We start from the raw sequence: 22,578 nt of genomic DNA, 5'->3' as shown, positions 1-22,578 counted from the left end.
CTGCTACTTCCTCTATTAAATCATTCCTATATTCATGCGGTCGAAAGCTCAGTGCCAGCACGTGGTAGTCAAGCGTGTAAAAAATGATTACTCGGATCCCTTTCAACACAGATTTGCTGCATGAAATGGCCTGGCTGTGACCTGGGAAAATCAATGCTGTTGTTTTTAATGAACAAAAAAAATTGTGATTGGGGCCCATTTCACCATCTCTGCTTTCCAGTCAGCAGTTAAGTGTTTAAAAGGGTCACCAAACACACACACACAGCAGCTCCTTTTGCTACTGTGAACATCACCAATAAGATTAAGAAATAACTTTTATGTATGAATTGCCATCACTGTTGCCATCATCAAAGCAAGTACGTGAGATGCTGCTTTGAAAATGCGACTAAGTTTCTCTTGAACCAAACACTGCAACTGCAATCCAACACAAGAATTTAGTGTGTGTAGCTCCACTTCAATCTCTGGTGCCTTGCAGCTCATCTGAAACTGGGGGTGAATTCTGGCACTTTTGGATGCAAAGAGAAATGATCTGCTTGTTTGTTTCTTCATTTTTGACAGCATGTTTTCTTACGGCATATTTTTTGGCATTAGAACTAAAGGTCTTTAGTGTTTCACAGTTTCTGTTCAGATAATATTGGAGGAGAAAGTTTTTCCTGTGCAATGTGTGGAACTGCTTTGAGTTTTTCATTTTGATTTTATATTTACATCTGCGTAAGTATGTGTGCATTTGATATTCCATTATTAAAATGCACAAAGCAGGGAGGTGAAATTGGAAGGAATCCAAAGACCTCTTGGTCCAATCCCCTTTCCACACCTCATTGCAAGGCTGAATAGTCTGTGTTTCAGCTGCACCGGTCATGCAATCCAGATCACAGTCAGATAACAGTGTTGTGCAAGCATTGCAGTCAGGGGGATGGTGGAGACTCCAAATATGACACTTCTTAGTCTGCTTGTAGTAACTCATTATCAAGAAGCAACAGATGAAACTGAAGGCAGCCCTGTTTAGGGAAGTTTTTAATGACTGATGTTTTAATGTATTTTTAATCTTTTGTTGGAAGCCGCCCAGAGTGGGTGGGGTATAAATTATTATTATTATTATTATTATTATTATTATTATTACTACTACTACTACTACTACTACTACTACTACTATTACTACTACTACTATTAAAGTTTGGGTGGAATGGATATTTTCAATTTGGGGTGGATGGCAACACTTAAAGACAACAGCAACAAAACACATAGTATAACTATCTCCACGTTCTATGCATAACTATTTTAGAAATTATTTTGTTGCTTCCAGTGACCCTGATATTGATAGATTCCAGCTTTCTCAGAAGATGCAATATCTCCCCCTACATTCATTCTCAAATAAACCCGGGTTGGTATTACAACTTATTTTCAAATATCCATTTTTGAATTTGAATCCTCTGTTCTTACAAATGACACCATTAATTAGAAGAGCTTAAAACCAAGATGGAGGCGGAGACTAACAATCTAACTATTGGCACTTTTAGTCTTTTTCTCTTGTGACATTCAGCAATTGCTTTGCCAAGGAAACTCAGTATGAATTGCAATATTTAAAAAAGCTACACCATTCATAAAATGTTTTAACATGGAAGGAATCATAAAGGTTCCTATGTAAAGCAAAGTGAAAAAGAAAAGTCTCTGACACTGTCCTAAAACACTCAACACTGTCAGGCAACAGATATGAGCACCATGGGCCCTACACCTGCATTATTAAATATTAGGAAATGTTGCTTAGCACTTATTCCAATAGTGAACATAAGTGATGAGTACTACCAGAATTGTAGTCACAACAGAGGTACAACATAAGTATAAAAATGGTTTTAAAAGCCTAAAGCTACAATCCCTGAAGTGTTGGAAGTGAGAGGGGGAGAGATTATAAAGGTGCTGCCTGCTGGGCTCTCACTGGCGGGCAAGGGTGGGGGGAAATCAATTCAGATTGCATTTAAAGGCTAGCTTACCAATTCTACACTTTCTGAAACTGTATGTGAACCCAAACACAGCTATGCTTTGAAATTAGCACTGATCTGAATTTTTCAAAGCAGTTACCCACTAATTTGCACAAAAATGCATACACTATAGTACACATATTAGTAAAAATGACATACAAGATCCATTGTGTATTTGTGTATTTGGCAAAACTGCATATAAAAATGTGCATAGTAAGAGAAATAAGCAGCAAAAAGCTGATGAATTTTTAGATGACTTTAAAAAAAAAAACTTTAAAAAAAAACTGATGTAGAAATGTGCAGAACTATGACTGGAAAAATTAGACACAGAGAGAAACAAAAATTAACATATTTGCCCATCCCCACTGGTAAAGCAGAACCAAGGGTGGTGTTCTTCTGTCCATTTCTGGTCTCAATTCCCCTCCATCCTATTTCCACTGAAAACAACAGAAGGCAAAGGGGAGGGAGAGGTTTAGCACTCATGGAAGAGTAAAATTGGAAGGGACCCAATGAGTCAGCTGGTCCAACCGATTGCAAGGCAAAAATATCTCAATTTTTCTTCTGATTTTTTTTCTTTTAGGGATGTGCAAGAGGACCGGGAGGGTTTAGGATTCTTTAAGAACTTAAGAACAGCTTGCTGGATCAGGCCAGTGGCCCATCCAGTCCAACATCCTGTTCTCACAGTGACCAACCAGATGCTTGTGGGAAGCCATAAGCGGAACATGAGTGTAACAGGCCTCTCTGCAGCTGTGGTATCGAACATCTGGTATTTCAGCCGCACCCAACACGCTCCCCTTTTGGCACCACATAGGCCAGCTCTTTGGGAGGAGCTGGCATTGTCAAGAGAGGTAAGTCTGGCCAATGAAGACTGTGCATGCACTAAGGAGCTGCAGAATGTGGAGCAATCGTTGGAAAAGAAAGAGGAAGAGGAAGGAGGAGCCTGAAATGCCCTGCTTGGAGGATATGGCTGGCCGGAATCCTGTACAGAAGCCTCCCTTTTAGGAGGGCAGATAGACTCCAACACTTTGTTGCAGGTTTCACTTGTCTGGTTTAATTTCATTTCCTGAGCCCTCTTCTGTTTTCTACGAGCCACACTGAATTGAACAGGTCTCTCTTTCTAAGAATGTGGTCTTTGCTGCTATGTGACATGCAAGATCAGCTGAGGCCACGTTAAGCCCTACTAACCAAATCTCAGGAACCAATAGCTAGATTTTCTCTCCCAAAGCAGCCAACCATATAAGCTATTATATGCTCCAATATCCCTGTGCTTGATCTCCCTTCCAAGTGCTCTAGCCCAGCCCTTGCCAGCAGGCAGGCAGCCAGGAGCAAATTACATTGGGGCCCTTTGTCCATCGGTAACAAGCTGCTCTCTAAAAGATTGACCATGAAGCCCCATTCTTTAAAAAGATAAAAAAGAAAAAATACCCAGCCATGCTGATTCTGCTGTATTGAGCTCTGTCTTGTGTACTCTGCACATTTTCAGCTCCGAGCTTGTTGCTTTACTGAAAAGCAAAAGACTTAAAAATGAAAGTGCGCACAGGCAATTTTCAAACCTATGCAGCCACATGCTCCTAATGAAGGGAAATGGATTCTCCCTTGAACCAGTATTACAGTCAATAATTAGTCATAGTTTCAGGCAGACCCAAGAACCCTTTGATCTAGCTAACTATATATAAAAAGGGACATGAGCCTGTTTTATACAAACCAAATAAAAGTTGCAGGGAGGGGAGTCGCCTAAGGAAGATCTTCCTTAGAAAACCTCATCCTGTTGCAAATGATACCCAGTCTATGCTTGAGGGCTTGCTATGGATTAGAAACGCCACAGGGGGACAAGAACTGGAAGCCGATAAATAGCATGTATGAAAAAGCCAATGCATCTGTGAAGATTGTTTGAGAGCTTAAGTGTATGTCTGAGAGCCTGTTGTATAATGTAAATCTAATCACAGGTTTGCCTTCTGTGGCCTTCTTATATTCTTTAGCTCCCAAAGACTCATGAGCTCATAGCATTGCACCTGGGGAAAAATGGATATTCAGACTAAGGCTACAATCCTATGTACACTCCCCAGGTCTTAGTCACACTGAACTTTTGAAGAGCGATGAACAGAATTGCATTGCAAGAGAGTCAAATTCACCTCTGAAAGAGCATTTTAATACAGTGGACCCTTAAATTATGTACCGCTCTGGATACGTAACTTCTGGGTTTTGCCATGCATGCATGCGCAGAAGCGGCACCTCCAGTTACGGACTTTTCAGGTTAAGTACGGACCCCTGGAATGAATTTTATTCGTATCCGGAGGGTCCACTGCAGCTCATTCTCATGCCCGTTTGGGTTGACTACGATTTAAAAATGAACACGATATTTAATACAATTACCTAACTGCCAATGACCTAACAGCATATGATCTTAACATACTTAGCTATCCTGTCATTTTTTTAAAAAGTGATGGTGTGTGAGAGAGGGCTGCCTTCACCTTGGCAGCAGCAGAAACAGTTCTGAAGTGAGAGAATCAGACCCCCAGATGCCTAAGTGCCCCTTAGCCCCACCCTGGTGGAATAATCTGACTGTGAATGATCACTCTTAATGTGTTGTTATCAATTTTCAATTGGTTATGAATTACATTTGTATGAATGTGGCTATTATTAGAAGTCACCTTTAAAAAAAAAATATGGTAGAAAGTGGCATATGCCTCAAATAAAATAAAAATAAGCCATGGTATCTAGACCACAGCTTGACCTCATTATCGGAAAAAGCATGATTCTGGCACAGACCTAGTTTCCAGAAAAGTGATAGCACTGGATTATCCTTCAGCATAGCATCCCTAATTTTAAAATGGCAAGGCATGATCTAGCCAAAGTAAAGACCTTTTGAGTTCTGTACTTTTTTCAACGACAAAGGGTGAGTGAGAGAAGCATGTACAACCTATTTTGGGGGAGGGCAATTGGGTTGTTGTTTTTATTTTGATTATGTATTTTGTGGTTTTATATTTTGATTTTATTCTGTGAACCGCCCTGAGACCTCTAGGTATAAAGGTAAATACGGGACCCCTGACCATTAAGTCCAGTTGTGACCGACTCTGGGGTTGCGGCGCTCATCTCGCTTTATTGGCCGAGGGAGCCGGTGTACAGCTTCTGGGTCATGTGGCCAGCATGACTAAGCCGCTTCTGGCGAACCAGAGCAGCGCACGGAAATGCCGTTTACCTTCTCGCCAGAGCGGTACCTATTTATCTACTTGCACTTTGACGTGCTTTTGAACTGCTAGGTTGGCAGGAACAGGGACCGAGCAACGGGAGTTCACCCCTTTGCGGGGATTCGAACCTCCAACCTTCTGATCGGCAAGTCCTAGGCTCTGTGGTTTAACCCACAGCACCGCCTGCATCCCCCTCTAGGTACAGGGCAGTATATAAACTCAACTAACAACAACAACAACAACAACAACAACAACAACAACAACTGAAATCAATGGGACATGAATGTCTTTAACTGCCTGGGCTGTGTCCAGTACTTTCTGTCTTCTGCAATGAAGCAGTAATATTGCACAGAAGGGGGGAGTAGATGCCAAACAAGTCTGAAGCCCATACAAAATGAAAAAGGATGAACAAGGGTTAAACGTTATTTACTGCATCTGAATCCTGGACCTGCCATGAATTGTCCTTTCATTCTTCCAGCACAGTGAGTGGATAATACCAGGGTTCAGCAGCAAATAATGGAAGGTTTAGACCCAATGTTAATAAAGCACTAAGAAAAGTCAACACATAGTTATGGTAGGTGGAAGTTAGTGACTAACAGGAGGATGTGTTTGTATTTGCCTGTATGTATGATTAAACACTATGTGTTTGTTTAGGTTATGTAACGATCAGGTAGCTGCAAGCAGTTTCCTGTGCTTATGAAATTTAGAACCTGAAATTTAAGCAGGACTAAAACTGAAAGGTAAATTGCTCTTGTCTTTCAAAACCTGTTGCATACCCTTTGATGCTCAGGTTCTAAAACCGTTACTTAAGTATATAGAAGTACGGTAATGCACTTAAGGAAAACCAAAAGAAAACCAAATCTCAATCTCCAGGAGGCAGGGAGAAGAGAGGAATCTGTCTCTTCAGTGTGTGAGAACTTCAAAAGCAATCGTGAAACCTCACAAGACTGCTGGCGATTTTCTTAAAAGTCTTTGTGGCCTCTCTAAAAGGGGTTTCCTGTTGATTCATGTTGATCACGCCTGACAGCTAGCATTTCCGTTAATAATAATCATAAATAAACCAGACAAGGTCACCTGACCTGAAATGAGCATATCTACAGCACCATATCCATTATAGCAGTGTGTATCCATGACAGCAAATCAGGGAGGGTCCAGTGCTCTTGACACCATAGTTTAAAATAATAGGAAATGCCTTGGGTTCTTTGAGATAGATATGTATATTTAAATCGCAATGGCAATCTTTTATACATGGACAAGGATTAAGGGAAAGAGATCTGCCTTTAAGAGGGGAAAAAACTGAAGCAAGACTATTCTTGTCCATAAATTAATGCCAGCAGATTTCCCCATTCCACTCCAGTTTGAGCCTGGCCCACTGCTGCAGTCATAATCTTACGTTTATGTCCTCATAAATCTATTGACATGTAAAAGATTGTGCTTCCATCCAATACAGAATTATGACTTTATTGCTGGGGGGTGGGAATTCAATGAAAAAACATGCTATAAAAAGTGGAAGGCTTTATTTATTGACAATTGTTTAATGAGGGGGAAAAGATATTTGCATTGACTTTTTTTCTTTTTTTTAAGGAATGACAAGGTGTTTAAATATGACCTGTTACTTTTAGGCTTAATTAGAAATGGGTACAATTCATTAAAAATGGTGGTCTGATAAAAATAGATGCATCGAAGCTCAAAATTAATATTTAACCCCTCCCTCTTCCATTTCACATCCCCTGCTTTGCACGGTTTAGTAAAGATGAGCTGCACACTTTGTGCTGAAGGTCAATGGATTCAAGATCTATCAGGGTAACAGGGCAAGTCATTTCCATCGAGTGTGTCTGAGTGCTGGAAGGGAGCTCAAGGGTCAAGCTGTCCCAACACCTGCATTATGCCAGGATTTTCTAGATCTAAACCATCCCTGACAGATGCTTATCCAGCCTCTTCTGAAAAAGAGGCGGATCCTGTATCATAGCAGGAGAAATGTAACTAAGTGTGCCCAGGATCAAATATATAACCAGAGTGTGCCAGCCTTGTAATAGAGCAAGTCCCTTCCCTTTCTTGAGGAAGGATTTGAGAACATGCTCAGAAGAAACATGACTCTACCATCTTGACGATAGTAAACAAATCCTTTTTGGATAGGCCACATACCTTTTAGACCAGCCATGGCCAATAGAGTTCATTTGCAACTAATAGGGCCTCCCATGAAGTGAGGTAGAAATGGAAAGTATATATTCCCCTCACTTATGAAGCCATTCCACAAGGTCAGGCAAAAATCAGCTCTATCTGATGTAGGTTAAAATTCTCCTTGCTACTCAGCCTGCTATACTTTGGTCATTAGTATGGGTGCTAGCTTTGTATTCTAGGATTGTCAGCACACTGGGAGCAAGAGGTGAAGGGTGGGGTGGCTTCTGTCTTGTGTGATCCACTTTTGCTTCACTGATTAATGAATGGGTCTCAGCTGGCACATTTGAGGGATATTATTTTACACTCAAAGTGCCAGAAGAATGTCTATGGCAAATGATGTTTGATTCATAATGCGCTTGAGCATTAGAAATACGTACCCTGAACCTGTAATTACAAACTAAGGAGTAATTGCTGGATCAGCCTGAGGCCCATCTAGTCCAGCATTCATTATAAGAATCTAGGTGGTCTACAAGAAATTGACCAATAGTCCACTGCTGGAATGTGGTCCCTCTTTTGCCTTGTTGGATCAGTGGTTCAGAGGAAAAGGACTGGATGGCCTTTCCACCTATGCAGCCCTTCTAGTGGAATATCTGCTTCATTTCTTGTCAATCCATCCACAGGGAATGCTGAAAGGTGGGGCTGGATCACTAGCAAAACCCACAAATAGCTGAGAAGAGTGTGTAGCCAACTGGGATTGGAGGGAAGGGAAAGAGCAAAGTTGAGTTTCAGGCTGTCCATTGAACAGGGACATGTAGCATATCTTCCCATGGCTGGGCTCTCAGCAACATCTGGAATGTCACATAACCCCCACCCCAGATCTTTGTAGTCAATACTATTGGAAGAGTCAGTATGGTATAATGGAGAGAGAGTTGGATATTTTCCATTATACTACAGAGGGGTTTCTATGACTTGGGACTAGAGCCATAGGTTGAAATCCTGCTATGGAAGTTATGGGTAGACATAAGGTTGTTATAAAGATAAAATAGCTCATCTCCCACATACTGTCCTAAGTTGTTTATCCCCTGAGGAAGAGGATAAACATGTGAGAAATAAAACAAATAAGACAGTAGGTAAGAAAATGTCCTCTACAGAACCTGCTTTTCTCATTAAAACACATTCATTGGTAAGAACAAACAGGAAGAATGCCATTCTAAAAGGGACACTGGGCTGGGTTGTTGAATATAAGGCAGAAATGACAAAAATAAAACAAAACCCTAAGATAGGCTAGTGATGTAAATTGGAAATAGTTATGTCTTTTGAGAATTATTCTTGATGGTAGTCTTGAAAGAATAATATTCTCGTGCTCTAGTTCAAAATGCTTTGAGTCTTTGCTTTGGGCACAGAACAGTAATTTCCATCTGTACAGGTGAAGCAAAGTCTAGACAAATGAAGAATGGACCCTGAAAAATGCCCTTCCAGAGAAGAAGAAGAAGAAGTCTGAAGCCAGCAAAGTCAAGTTGGTGCCCACCAGTTGTTTTGGTTTACAGTTCCCATCATCCCTGACCATTGGCTATGCTGACTGGGGCTGATGGAAGCTGGAGACCAAGGCATCTAGAGGGCAGCACCAGGTTGGAGAAGGTTGGTTTAACAGAAGAACTGGCATAGTCACATATTTACTCACCTAACAAAAAGCACAGAAATTCTCTGTTAATTTCCCCCAGCTGAACTTCCATGCCATGCAAGCAGTAAAGATGTTCTACAGTGTCACATATTATTCTAGTTCACAATTTGGGCATGTCTTGGTCTCCAAGGACCGTTCATCTTCTTCTGCCCAATTCCTCCTGAGTTAATCACCTTAAAATGCCTTAATTTCCAATGGAAAAGTTTTTAGCATTCCCCCCAATAAGGTAAGTAACTCTGAAACCTACTTAGCAGGTCTCGGTGCTATTTCTCAATCTAGAAGTCTAAGGACATACCTGTATTTGAACGCTTCTTTGGATTTTTGAGACTTCGGCACCTCCCACTGAGGGAGCTGCTGTTCTCGCTCATAGAGTCTTGTGCCGAGGAAGCACTTCCTGTTGCTTCACTGTCTCTCATCATGCTTTCATACCCGCTGCTTCCTCCACTGTGGTAGAACAAGGCTGTTTTCCCCATGGCAGGTGGCAGCTCCCCACTCAGGACACTGCTGTTGTCACTTCCGTGGCCACTGCTACAGCGGTGAGGCTTCCGAGGTGGAGTGATCTTGCTGTAAGGTGAAGGCAGCAGGTGAACAGTTGGCTTCTCTTCTCCGTGGACGGCACTGCGATCATCTGTGTCTGAGTTCCTACGCAACTGCAGCCCTCTGGTACCTGTGCTTCCTTGCAGAAGTTCTGAGATCCTCCCATTGACGGCTCTGAGGGGCAGTTTTGAGGAGAGCCCAGAGCCCCTGTTCCTGCTGAGAGACTGAGTAGACCAGGACATATTCTTTCCATTGGGAGGCAAGCCTGAACTCTGCCCCACAGACTGAGGGAGGGACTTGGTAGAGAAGCTAAGTGTTTTGGTGGTTGAGGCAGCCAGGCTTCGAGCCTTAGGACTTGCCAAGAGGAGCTTGCTCACTGCAGAGATCTTTGATTGACTGGCCTTTGGCGAGGCCCCTGCAGACTGAGAAAGGCCTGAGTTTGTGGGTGAGGACATTGCACTGCGGTTGAAACTTCTCCCAGCTCTGGGCATTGTGGTGTCTTTCCCTGGACCCATCTTGGAGCTGACAGAGGACAGACTCTCTGCCCTTTCCAAAGACAGGCACTCATAATGGCTCCCACTGGACCTTCCCAAGGAATTGGTTCTGCTGGCCAGCTGTTCAAGTTTGGCACTAAACAATTTACTGCTGCTATTGTTACCGCTCTCCATACTGGAACCCTTTTGTTTCCCATTCAGCTCATCAGGAAAACTAGCCAGGAAAGGTGCAGGTTGGTTCAAAGGGCTGCTGGTGCTGCTACTGCAAGTGCTGTGCTGAGGGCTGGCCCTATTTTTCTGATCCAGGCTAGATTTCCTCACGGGAGGCAACGGCGGAGTTCCTTTTGGACGTGTGAGAACGCAGTGTTTGGGGGATGCAATCCTTCTTTCCAAGCTAGCTCTGGAAGTCTGGGACCCAACAGAACAGCTAATGGTACTGTTCTCCTCAATGTAATGATAGGAAACAGCATCCAATTCCTCTAGCTTGCTGGCCTTCTGAACGCCTCTTGTGAGGCTGCCATTTTTAAAGCTCTCCGTAGTGTGTGCTGGGCTGTGGGCTGTGGAACTGGGAAGTCCCATTTCACATCCATCTACAACCCTCTTCAGGTTTTCTGTTCCCGGGGAGCTGGAAGTCTCTCCGCTACTGCTGCTAAACCGGTCTGCTGACTTCTGCTTCTTATTTTGTTGAGTGATGGCTTCAGCCTTGGGGCCACAGCTTTCTTTTTTCACACTGTCTTCCCTCTTTAGCCAAGGATCATCAAATTTTATCTCTTTTCTTACACTGGATTCCTTCACCTCTTGAGGCTGGGCAACTTTTGCTGGTGACGACACTGCAGATATGGTCTCAGGCGGCTCTTGTGCCTTAAAGGGATTAACAGCAATACATGGATACACAGTAATGTTGGTCTTCATTGGAATGAAACCTTCACAACTGCTTAGGCTTGTGGTGTTTGATATTGTGACCATAGTCTTTCCCAGGGCTGATATTTTACAACCTTTGATAGGTGACATTTTATTAATACTTTCATCGGTAACCTCTGGCAGTACAAATATTTCCTCGGTGACTGGCTTTTGCTTGTCATTTATACAAACCACACTGCTGTTCTGTACGCCTCTTGCCAGTTCAGGAATGGGCGCATCTGCCAGTGCTTCCCCATGCCCATAGCATGCTTGGGCTATGAAGCTGTGGCATGACTGTTCGCCATCACTTCCGGTGCTCATTTCACTCAACCACGAGCTGATAGAGGAACGTCTGCTTTCAGCCTCTTCAGCTTTGTGATCCAGTCCCATTTTTGGAAGAGGCATAAACTGGGTGATACTGACCTCAGACACAGGAGCTGTACTGGCATAGCATTCAAGATCTTCACTGATGCTGCTGATAATGCTAACCGGCCTAGACCCAGAGGCCAGAGCTTGCACAGAACAATCACTGTTAAAGCTGATGATACTTGTTGGACGTCCGTTTTCCAGAACCCCACTAATGGTCAGTTCTTCAACCAAGGTGAATACCAGCTCATCTTCTCCGTTCAGCTCTAAGGGCTGCTGCACTGTGACCATGGTGGTGCTCAAAATCTCCTTCTTTGACTCAGGAGAAAGAGGTGGCTCTTGCTGCTGCTCCTGCTGCTCTTCATTGTCAATATGCTCCCCATAATCAGCACTGCTGGAAGACACAGACTTTTTCATGAGCTGTGGGCTCATGCCAATGGGAGGAGTGCGGATCTCTGGCTGCATCAGAGACTCACTGGACACCATCCCGGAGTCCTTGCTTAAGGATGACGGTGGTGGTGCAGGGTTGGGCAGCACCCCTTTCTGGGTGTAAACCTTGCACCTCTGAGAAGGAGAAGTGGGCGGCTTGTACTCGGATGTCTTGGAAAGGCTTGCAATGCCAAGCCGGGGGGAACCCATGGGCCGAGGCTTGCTTTCTACAAAGCCGCAAGTGTTCAGGCTTTCTCGGCTGCTCTGCAGATCCGTGCCGTGGGATTGCTGGGAACAGTTTGTGTGGCTACTTGGACTGCCTGTAACACTCCTAGGTGATGGAGGGGTGGGTGCCTCATTAAGCACCCCGGTGTGAACAGGGGAATGGCTTCCCTGAATTTTGTTGGCTGTTGCATTCAGGTTTTCCTTGAAATCTTTATCAGGTTCTTGGCAGCCTGCCAGGCCTTCTTCTGATGTACTAGTGAGCTCTGCTGCTTGACCTGACACAGGGCACTTAGTCACTTGGTCAGAGCTGAACTGAACAGGCAGTTCTTCAAAAGGAAACGTGTCAGTCTCCTCACTGCCGTCAATGCAGTCCAACCTCTCCTGGAGTTCCGCAAATGTATTGCACTTCAAGCAGTCTCTCTCAGAAGTGCTGGGGGCTGTCTCACTCATGTCCTCCAGCTTGCCTTCAGTTTTAGTCTTCTGAAGGGCAGGAACTATGGGGACAAAATCCGGGGGACCTTCGTTGTCAGTTAGTTCCTTGTCCGAAAGGGCTGTGCCGTTGGGGCCAACATAAATGACGGTGTCGCATGACTGTTCGCTGCTAGAAGAATAATCTGGGTCACTTGACAAGTGAAGAATGGGGAAGTCTGGATCAACAACGTTCCGAGAATGGAAGGGCCTCAGCTGGGTAGGCCTCCGCATCCTCCCTTCTTCACAAGAACTTTCTCCTCCAGAAGAGCTTGACGTGTACTGTTGGGTAGGAAGATAGGGGAAAGGTTAGCATTTCGAAGAACCCCCTTCCATGGAGCTGAAATCCACACCCCATGCTCTCATATAAGCCTTCATGCATGCAGAGGCTACTGCAAAGGCCACTGGGCATGGAGATTGCCTCATTCAACATGCAGTAGAGTGCTTCATGAAGCTGGTGGCTTCTGGCATCAGGGATAAAGCCACCAAGTCCACGTGGCAGGTTGCTGTACAGAAATGGCTTAGCATTTCAAACGGCTCCATATGCTTGGATTTAAGCAGCTGTCATATTGCTCTATTTGTTCATACAGGAGCAGTTGGTGGGGAGGGGACTTGCTTACTGGGAGGGAGAAGGGTGAGGCAGTGGGGAGCTGGGCATGGTGTGGATGCACCAACAGGAGGGGCAGATTGGCTCCGCAGGTGCATCTACACAGCACTGACCTCCCCAGGGCCTTGCCCTTCTCCTTACTGGGAAGCTGCAGTGACTCTGGACCACAGGTGCAAGCTGACTTCCATCCTCACTCACAGCTCCTCTGTTCATGCACACTGGGCTTTAGCAGAATCACAGAGAGTAAAATCAAGTTCTAAAGTGAAATGAAAACAAATTTATTTCGAACATGTTACTTTTATAAGGTTCTCCTTCATTCCTTTGTTGTGAGTTTTATCAATATTATTCCAATTTTTCATATGAAAAACTGAGGTTGGACAGTAGTGATCTGCCCAAGATAACATGGACCAACTCCTTATCATGGAGAGCTCCAACTCATGCAGTGTCAATAGTATGGTCTTCATGCCTGTTTATAAATAAGCTATGCAGTCAGACAGCAATGTCACTTACTGGAGTATGTTGTTGTGCAATCATATTGAGGAAAAATGCCTGATGCTGCAATTCTTCTGCTGAACTCAATGAGTTGCTCTACCAGCTAAATATGTGTTGGGCTCTACCAACTAAATATGTGTTGGGCTGCATGCTACTTTGATCCCAGTGTTCCTTTTGACAGTTGTTAAAACAAATTCATTAAAAAGCCTGCCATGGCATTCTTGCAATTATTTACTCTGAAATTCATTCACTGATCACAGTGGAGTTACTTTAGATGGATGACTGAAGTCTACAGCTAAAACCAAAAGCTAATGATGTTGAGCTGAAACATATAGTTGAAAGTGGATGAGCATTTAGTAAGCAACACCCATCACTTAATTAGGTGGCTGGGATAAGCACACTTGGAAGTGTATTTCACTAGAATCAAGGGGGCCTACTTCTGTGATTACAGCGGTGGAGATGAAAGCAAAAAAGGAGGAATGAGAAAAAACAAACCATGCCTCCCACGTCTTTCTTCCATTAACTATATAAAAGAGGGCTCACCTCTGCATTTCAGGATGCAGGGGAACACATTGATCCTCTAGTCCAGTTTCCAGCAACAAAAGCTCAAGTAATACTAAAATTTCCTAGATTTTAATAATGCCAAATAGATGCGCTCAGTAACTTCCTGAAAAATCTCTAAGAAAGGATTCCACTACTTCTCTGTCCAAGTTATCAATTTTTTTTATTATAGATAATATGTGTTTCCTGATACACACTTTAACACAGTGGGACTTTCATTTTATTTCTTTATACATTTTATGAGCCTCCTTTCAAACTGATTTCCACAAACTACTGAAGCCAATATCAAATGAAATAACAATTAAACCACTCCCAGCAATAAAATATAAGCAGCTAGCAGCATAATACATGTTGGCACAGAAGGAAGTCCTATTGAGGTAAGTATTGGATTGCAGCCTTAAGCTGCAGTAAAAGCTGATTGCTTGCTTAAGAGAAGGAAGTTTCCAAAATTAAAAAGCCGTTATCTGCTGGCAGAAATTGTCCAGAGTAGGAACAAGGCAAGTCTCCTTAGAGAGGCACTTCTACCAAGTCCTGATCCCACATGTCTAACTTCAAAAAGAAGTAAAAAGTCTCTGTGACTGTGAAGAAACATACTCTCCATACTAAAGTCTTAGGCAACTAACTTTCACAGTTTTACTTAGTTGTTGCAAATTTTAATTAATGTTCAGTTTTATTTAGATAGCGGCTAGAGAAGAAGAGATATAAAATAACGTGTGTTGGATCAACCTTTTCTTGCTGCAAATGCATGTTAGCTTCTGATTTTTATCAGAACTGAGCATTGGTATATGCAATCCCCTCTAAAAGAACTATATAGTATTCAGATCAGAACACCAAGCTTCTCAATTTTCACTCTCAAGATAAAATATCATGTTGGCTTCAAATGCACTGGCTGAATTAGTACCATCCAGACCACATTAGCTAGTCTTCTTGTGTGTGTTTTTTTTTTAAAGATTGTGCTCATTCATTGTAAGGTTAATGAAGGAAATGCTATCAAAATTAACATTGGTGTCACACACTACAGCATGCTCTGTTGCAGAGATTTCTTTCTGGGAAGAGATTGTTGTGCAGTGATATTTTGCAGAATCTGTTAATTGATCTCAGCTCACATTTAACAATCCTTAGGCTGCTAATGTGAATGATGTTAATAAATTATTCCAGCTTGACTTTTAACCAGGATTCCATGCTACATAGACTTTAAGAAAGCAACATGAGAGTTTGAACTCTGCCATTTCTGTGCCTATTATAACCAATCATTCATCTAACAATGAACATATGATTTCCCTCATGCACTCGGATGTACTACCATCCCATCAGAAATTAAGAATATTGATTTTTGTTAGAAGCTGCACTTTCAAGGCCTCTCCCATTTCTTTCGGATCCCTAGCTTGCCATGCTCTTTCCAGAGCACGGCAACAAAAGAGTTCCCCCCTTGTCCTTACCTTTGTTTTCTTTTTCTTCATTCTTAAAACCCTGGATGCAATCTGGATGGTGGAAAGTGTTTCAGCATAGTTCCCTGCAGCTGCCGAAATGTGAGCTATCATGGTAGTACGGCAGTTCATGTTCCCAAGGGACTCCCGGAGCAACATGGTCAGCTTGCTGTCTCTGCAAAATAAAAAGAATTAAGGCTACATTAGTGAGCCATGTTTCACTTCGACTGTCGGGATGTGACTCCAGGTCTCAGCAAGATTTCTTCCTTTTTAATGGAATACTAATTAGCATTGTTCTTCGGGATTCTAGTGCACTACATCTGCCTCTGAACAAGCTGGAAAATCCCTGCACTGAAATGGAGAGGCTCTTATCTTTCAAGGGTTTTCTGCCTGTCTTGTTTTCCTAGCACATTTTCAGCAGTATTTTAGCACTGGAAGCCGCCTCATCACCAGGAACCTATTCTGGGCTAACTAGTTTTAAAAGAAAGCCTAGCTGTATTTAAAGGTACAGAAGGATCAGGCCTTAAAACACACCACAAGTTTCACCTCTGGTCATGCTTTTTGATGACTGAAGATGGAATGAGTTTGTCCCATTTTCTCCCTGTCACACACTGAGTCACTGAACGGACTCATTTTTAGAAGACCTTGCAACCTCCGCCTCTCTATCACTTCCAATGATTGTAATGAGACCTGCAAATGGTATTGCATGACAATTGCTTTGGCACTGAAGAAACTCTGCTAACATTATGCATTAATGCAACCCCAATTATTACTGCAGGTGGTGGCATGCCATCAAAAATTCAACAACAAAAACTTATTTAGAATGATTTTTTTTTAAACACACAAACCCTGCCTCTTGTCAGCAATGCACAAGACAATTCAAGAGTAAAACAGTCACTGTGTTATGTGATGATAGTGGGAACCATTCATTCTATTAATGCAGTTAGCAAGGGCACTTGTCCTTTGAGAGCCCCATGGGAATGGATGGGAATTATGCTCCCTCCTCCTTAATAATAATAATAATAATATTTTTATTATTTATACCCCGCCATCCTTAGTTCCCTGCAGAACTCAGCAGGGAGGAGGATATGGACTAAACTAAAATTAGTTGGCTCCAAGGCCAGCCCACTCATGAGGCAAAGTAAGGCAACCAGGTGTCAGGATCCACAGGGGCAGCAAATCCGGCCTCCAATGAATGCACTGCCTGAGGTTGCTGCAGCGGCACACTCCTTGGAAGTCAGATCTGCCTCCTCCTCTGCAATGTCCACCCAATGCTGCCTCTACAACTGCCTCTTGGTGAATAGTAGGCTCTGCTGGTATCCTCACACCCCTAGGGAGGAAATAGCAAAGGCTGCCCTCTGGGGTCTCCTGGGGCCTGCAACCACCTGGTGTGATTGGTTCTGGTGCCACCTAACATTGGCTTCCCTGCCCTACCAGAACCAACTAGCACCAGCCTCTACTGGTACTTCCCCCTGCTGCCATAAGGGGTAATTTGCTGAAACTGCTTGCTGTGAGGGAGTGAGATACTAACACACACACAATAGAGTTACTATGTGCAGATATAGTAGCTCGTGTGTGTGTGTGTGTGTGTGTGTGTGTGTGTGTGTGTTTGCGCAGATAAAGTACAAGATAAGCAAATTGTTTCCTGATTATTTTTCTTAAGAGAGAGTCTAAAGACACTGGATGCAAGACATATTGCTATCCTAAGTAGATCCATTCAGCAGCAAATAGCTCCATTTCATCATGTCTAAACAAAACATCCACCAGAAAGTCTGAAAGTTTCCCCAGAAAGTTCAAGTGCAACCTTCTGTTTTGCACAGAATCTGCCGGTTCTCAGCTTCCTGTGGGCAGAGCTAGTCAATCCCTCTACAGTATTTGATGGCATGTGATGTAAACAAAACTCCATTAAGATGACAGCAAGGAAAAATGCATTCATTTCTCTGATTCAGCTTTGAATCCACACAGACCAAGAGATAAAAAGCTGTTGTGCAAGCTTCGTGCATCATCTCTTCATCAAGGAATACTGCAATATCAAATTCTGTGCAAGAGTAACCGCTATTCCATGGATGATGTACACAAAAATTATTAACATCTGTATGGAAATCGATACCAAGCCTTTCATTTACTCATGTGTCCATCAAAGCACAACATGGAATGACAGTGCAAAGGGGCAACAGACTACATGTAGGTCTCATGAGAATAACTAAGTCATGCAGCCATCATCAGCAAACTGGTGTGGTCTTCCTCGAGACTTATAAATGATGGATGTGTGTAGGTCACCTGAACCCTGAATTATGCTGAAGTGCATTCTTGCTGTTGGAAGAGAGATTATATTACGCACATTCCTGTGTTACATCTATTGAGATTATGCTTATAAAGAACAACAGATGATTTTAAAAACCAGCAATGTTTCATATTTGACTCAAAAAAGTCTAGCATTATCTTGATAATCTTCCCTTTGCTGTAGGCTAGAGTTAGCTGCCTCCTTTCTTATAGCTAGCTTAACAGCTTCCCAAAAGAAAACTACAAAGGAAAGGTTACTAATCATGCAATTTGCAAATATTTTGCATTTTATATTCAAGATCTGGACCTCCCAATTCAATGGTTCAATTATCTCTTTCAATAAGATATGCTAATGATTTTTTAAAAACCCACACACAGACATAAAAAATGCCATCAGACACAAGCCACCTAGTAGTTGCTGCCTCTGTTCCTTTGATCTTGCAGCAGTTTAAATCTCTGGATTCTTTTTTCTTTTTAATCACACCTATTATATTTCAAAATATACCGGTACCCTACAAATAGGTATACAAATGCACAGGGCATCTGTATTTTTTTGAAAGCTGATTCTATCCTCCTGTCAGAATAAAGGAAGATGGGTGCTTTATTTCAATAAGGAAAATAAGCCAATATTCTTCAGAAGCTAGGTTATTTCTAGTGGGGTAATCAAAGGTACTTTGATAAAGGATAATTGTTATGTAAAAAATACCCCACAAAACATTTTATATCAAAAGATATTTCTGCTGACTTCAACTTTAATAAAAGTAGCATACAAAAATATGGATCAAAACATTCTGAAGATGGCCTTTCAAGATGGCACAAATCCCTTATCCTAAATTACCCTTGTGTGACAGCAATTCAGTAGCCCTGTTCCCAAAGATGCAGTTAGAATTCTGTGTTATGAGGAATATAGTTATAATTAATTAATTAATTTGTACACCACCTTCAGTCAAAAATCTCAGGGTGGTTCACAGCATAAAAATATAAAATAAAAACAAATAATACATAATAAAAATAAGAACGAAAACAAAACAAACCAATAGCACGCCCCCCCCCCAAAAAAATATATTTAAAAGGACACAGAATGTTAATCAACCAAAGACCTGGCTGAAGAGAAACATTTTTGCCTAAAGATGTACAATAAAGGTGACAGGCAAGCCTCCCTGGGGAGAGCATTCCACAAATGGGGAGCCACTGCAGAAATAGGCCAGTTCTCATGTTGCTATTCTCCAGACATCTCGTGGACAGGGCACACAAAGAAGGGCATCAGATGATAATTGCTAGGTCCAGGTTGGCTCATATAGGGAGGAGTGGGTCCTTGACGTATTGCAGTTATGAATATTATGCCTGCTGACTTTGATGGCTGTCACCAGGCATCCTTCCTTATCATTAGATGATTGAATATTTTGGGCATATGCATGGCAGATGGAAGAAGCTGGATTTAGTTGGTAAATGCTGCCATTTAGGCACAGTACAGGCTCAACTATCTCAAGCCCTGTAATCACCTGGACCCTGCCCACCATCTAATGTTGTTGATTATTCAGCCAGTTATTGACTATAGGCAAACTACCCTTTCTAAGGACGACTCTTCAATATTGTTGATCACAGATATTGACTTTCTGGCAGTTGTGAGACTGCTCGAGTTATACAAGGGATACTGCCCCCTGAGCCAGACTCCTCAAAGGAATCAAGGGCTTCCATTGCTAACAACCTGACAAATGGTGCTGGGACCATGCCAGATGGGACAAGTGAACAAGTGCTCCTTTGCACACTAGGAATATTTGGCCCTTGATCTTCTTTAGCCCAAGTGGGGTGGACCTTGGGGAAGGTGGACCGAAGGAAGCAAGGCCTTAGTTCACCTTCTGCCTTTGTCCTGCCTTGCTGCTGTGGGAATCTGGTATGGACAGGTCAGAACAATTAGTTCTGATACATATATTTTATTTTGCTGGAAGTGGAGCCTTGCAAGGAACAGGACTGATGGAGAACAGGCCCCAGTAAGCTATAGAGGAATAGATTTGCCAGTCAGCTGATGGGTTTGAGACTTCCCATGCCACTCAATGATACTTCTAAAAAATGAAAATATGTAATTGACATTGAAGTAATAAAACTGCCTGGGCTATACCATTTTGGGTTGCAGGTGGATACTGGGCCTCCATAAACACACTCTAATTATTATTAGAAATATTATAGTCTAGCCTTCTCCTTGGCATGTTAGTTTTTCTGTGTGCAGGAATCCTTTTACAGTCAGGGAGCCATCCCACCCTGGAAACCCTTATCGACAAGCCTGAAGTGCTGCAATCAGAAGCCCAAACACAAAGCTGCTACCTCATTGAGAACTAGGATTCAGTATGCTTCCCTTGCATTCAGATGTACCTCCCCACACCTTGAGCTGAATGTGAATGATCAGAAAGGAGTGTTCTGTCTTTGTGATTGTCAAGGTGATTATTAAAAAAAGAAGATGAACAGCACCGATTTCATTTCCAAATGAAAAGGAAATATACAAAAGAATGGTAACCAAGTTAAATACATTGGCTCAAGATTCCCCTATCCCTAGGAGATTATTTAGACAATTTTATGTATTTATTCCAGGTCTTAAACATATTAAGTCATAAATATTTTATCTTTCCTCCCCCCCTCTCATTCCTCCTTTCCATTTCTCTTAGGACTCTAACCAATAAAAAAACAGGAATGCAAACATTGGTGACAGCAAAATTAAAGCTGAAAACAGAACCTTATTTTTTTTTATTAAGCCATATAACATGCCATGGCATGTGTCCCTACTCATACAAATCACATATCATGGTTTCTTGCTAGGCAGCAGGCCAATGGCAAATGCTATTAACCACCTAGGTGTGTGATTATTACATGATAAGGCATTGTACGCCCTTGAGCCTGCTGTCATACAGTAATTTATTGGCAGAAAGTGAGCAAATGTAAATATATTTCACGTAGTCAGTAAATATAAACATTATGCCTGCACCTGCTTCTGTCTGTATTAGTCAACTAATAAGAAAAAGTATAATTTGGCATAGCATAGCAGCATTTGATTGGTGTGGTGTGCTAAGTCTTCTCTAAATTGTGAAACATCATGGTTGGATCCCAGCCCTACTCCTTGTAGTGCAATTGTCAATACTCTTCAATAGGAGGGACAGGTTAAACATCATGTTACTACACAAGATGATGTTTGTGGTGTTGTCTGCAAGTTTAGATGCCTTTGATAAAAAAATTAGGAAAATTCATGGAAGTTATGTCTGTTAATGGTCATTAGCTATGATGGCATAATGGAACCTCTGTGTAAATGGGCAAAATTCCTCGGATTATTAGAAGCAAGATATAAATAAAACAGAAGATAAGCATCACTTTCACAGCATGCCCTGCTAGTGAGCTTCCAGAAGAAAATGCTGGACTAGTAGAACCTCCATTTTCTGCTGAGCCTGAAATATACACACATCCTTTTAAAGATCAGTGTCAGCTTGATGATCAAGAGATCTACACAGCTCCATTTTTTTGTATTGAGTTAGAACATTTTGATTCATTAATTACAGTTGCAACCCTGCTATCGTCCCGTTTTATAGACAGGAATTAAGAATAGTTGTTGTAAGAGCAGGAAGTCAATCTGGGGTTTTGGGGGTCCTCAACAACGTACCCTAACAATGATCCCATACATCTGTCAGGCCCAGACCTACCATTGGGCCGAATGAGATGCTTTCAGTACTATTTTCACCTCAGGAAGCAAAATGTCTTGGCCCAGAACTGTAGACATTCCTGCTTTAATAAACATTTACATTGTGGAACAGTATAAAGCTATGCTTAGTTATGGGGTTTAATTGTTTTTGTATGCTGGCGAAACAGAGATAAGAGGTAATTCCAGTTTTTGAAGGATTACTGGTTAAAAGAGAAAGGAAATAAAAAAGGGAAGAGGGAAAGAAAGGAATTGTGACAACCAATTGAACTGAAAAATAGTCACAGTCTTGTTTGCTAAAATTGCCTGTATGGGGTTTGTCTTTCATTATGACATAGTCATTTCTGGTACACAAGCAGTTCTATAAAAAGGAAGGTTAAACATGAATGTCAGAGTAAGCTAAGGTGTTACTAAGACATGAAAAACAGACCTGGTTTTGTAAATTTCATAGAAATGGCATGTTTAGTGGCTTTGATCCTAAAAAGCATAAGGTGTACTGTCACTTTAGTACAGGTCAACGCTGGGATACACATGAATATTCATTTGAGATATGCAACTCAAACAGATACATTAAATGTAGTCACATGTTCAATGTAACATACAGTTTGACCTTATGGTAAAACAATTCCCAAATGTTCTTCACTCATACATTTTTCCTTTGGTTTGCTCTCATTTTCTAGTACTTAGACATTTTAACAGCTATTGTTGCCATCATTATTTTCATTATTAGAAGACTCTTTCCAGTAAATTTGGGCAGTAACACTTGCCTACCACGTAAGACAACAGTCATACTTATACTAAGTTTCACATAATCTTACAACAGAAATTAACTTTAAATTATTCTCAGTCAGCATGTAACAAACCCCGATATCAGATAATTATGAATCCATTACAGAGCTAATACAGTCCATAATTTACACAAGATCTATATTGTTCCCAGTATGCCACATTGCTGCACAGATTCCTGTACATTCAGTAAGGCATATTTGCATGTAAGCATCCAGAATATTTTAGCCTAAATATCTTTCAGTGAGATAGCAAAATCATCACTGAAAATATTGGTAACATGGGAGCCTCCTGAAAAGAGATGATGAGAGATAAATATGCATTGTAATTAAAATCTCAATGCTTATACCATATACAT

At 41.9% G+C, this 22,578-nt stretch overlaps 1 protein-coding gene across 5 annotated transcripts in view; it reads right to left on the bottom strand.

Moving 5' to 3' along the window:
• Positions 1 to 22,578, bottom strand: part of KIF26B (kinesin family member 26B) — a 283,873-nt gene that overhangs the window by 10,802 nt on the left and 250,493 nt on the right. For all 5 annotated transcript variants that reach the window (XM_081857638.1, XM_081857639.1, XM_081857641.1 and 2 more), the window contains 2 exons: positions 15,485 to 15,647; positions 9,262 to 12,667 (listed from right to left, as the gene is read on the bottom strand). In XM_081857638.1, coding sequence (XP_081713764.1) covers positions 9,262 to 12,667; positions 15,485 to 15,647 — 3,569 coding nt within the window. The remainder of the gene's footprint in view (positions 1 to 9,261; positions 12,668 to 15,484; positions 15,648 to 22,578) is intronic.

Source organism: Podarcis erhardii, assembly GCF_964252035.2.
Source record: "Podarcis erhardii genome assembly, chromosome: 3".
NCBI classification, from domain to species: Eukaryota; Metazoa; Chordata; class Lepidosauria; order Squamata; family Lacertidae; genus Podarcis; species Podarcis erhardii.
The sequence above is the reverse complement of the archived record's forward strand: the minus strand, read 5'-3'. Positions and strand labels throughout refer to the sequence as shown.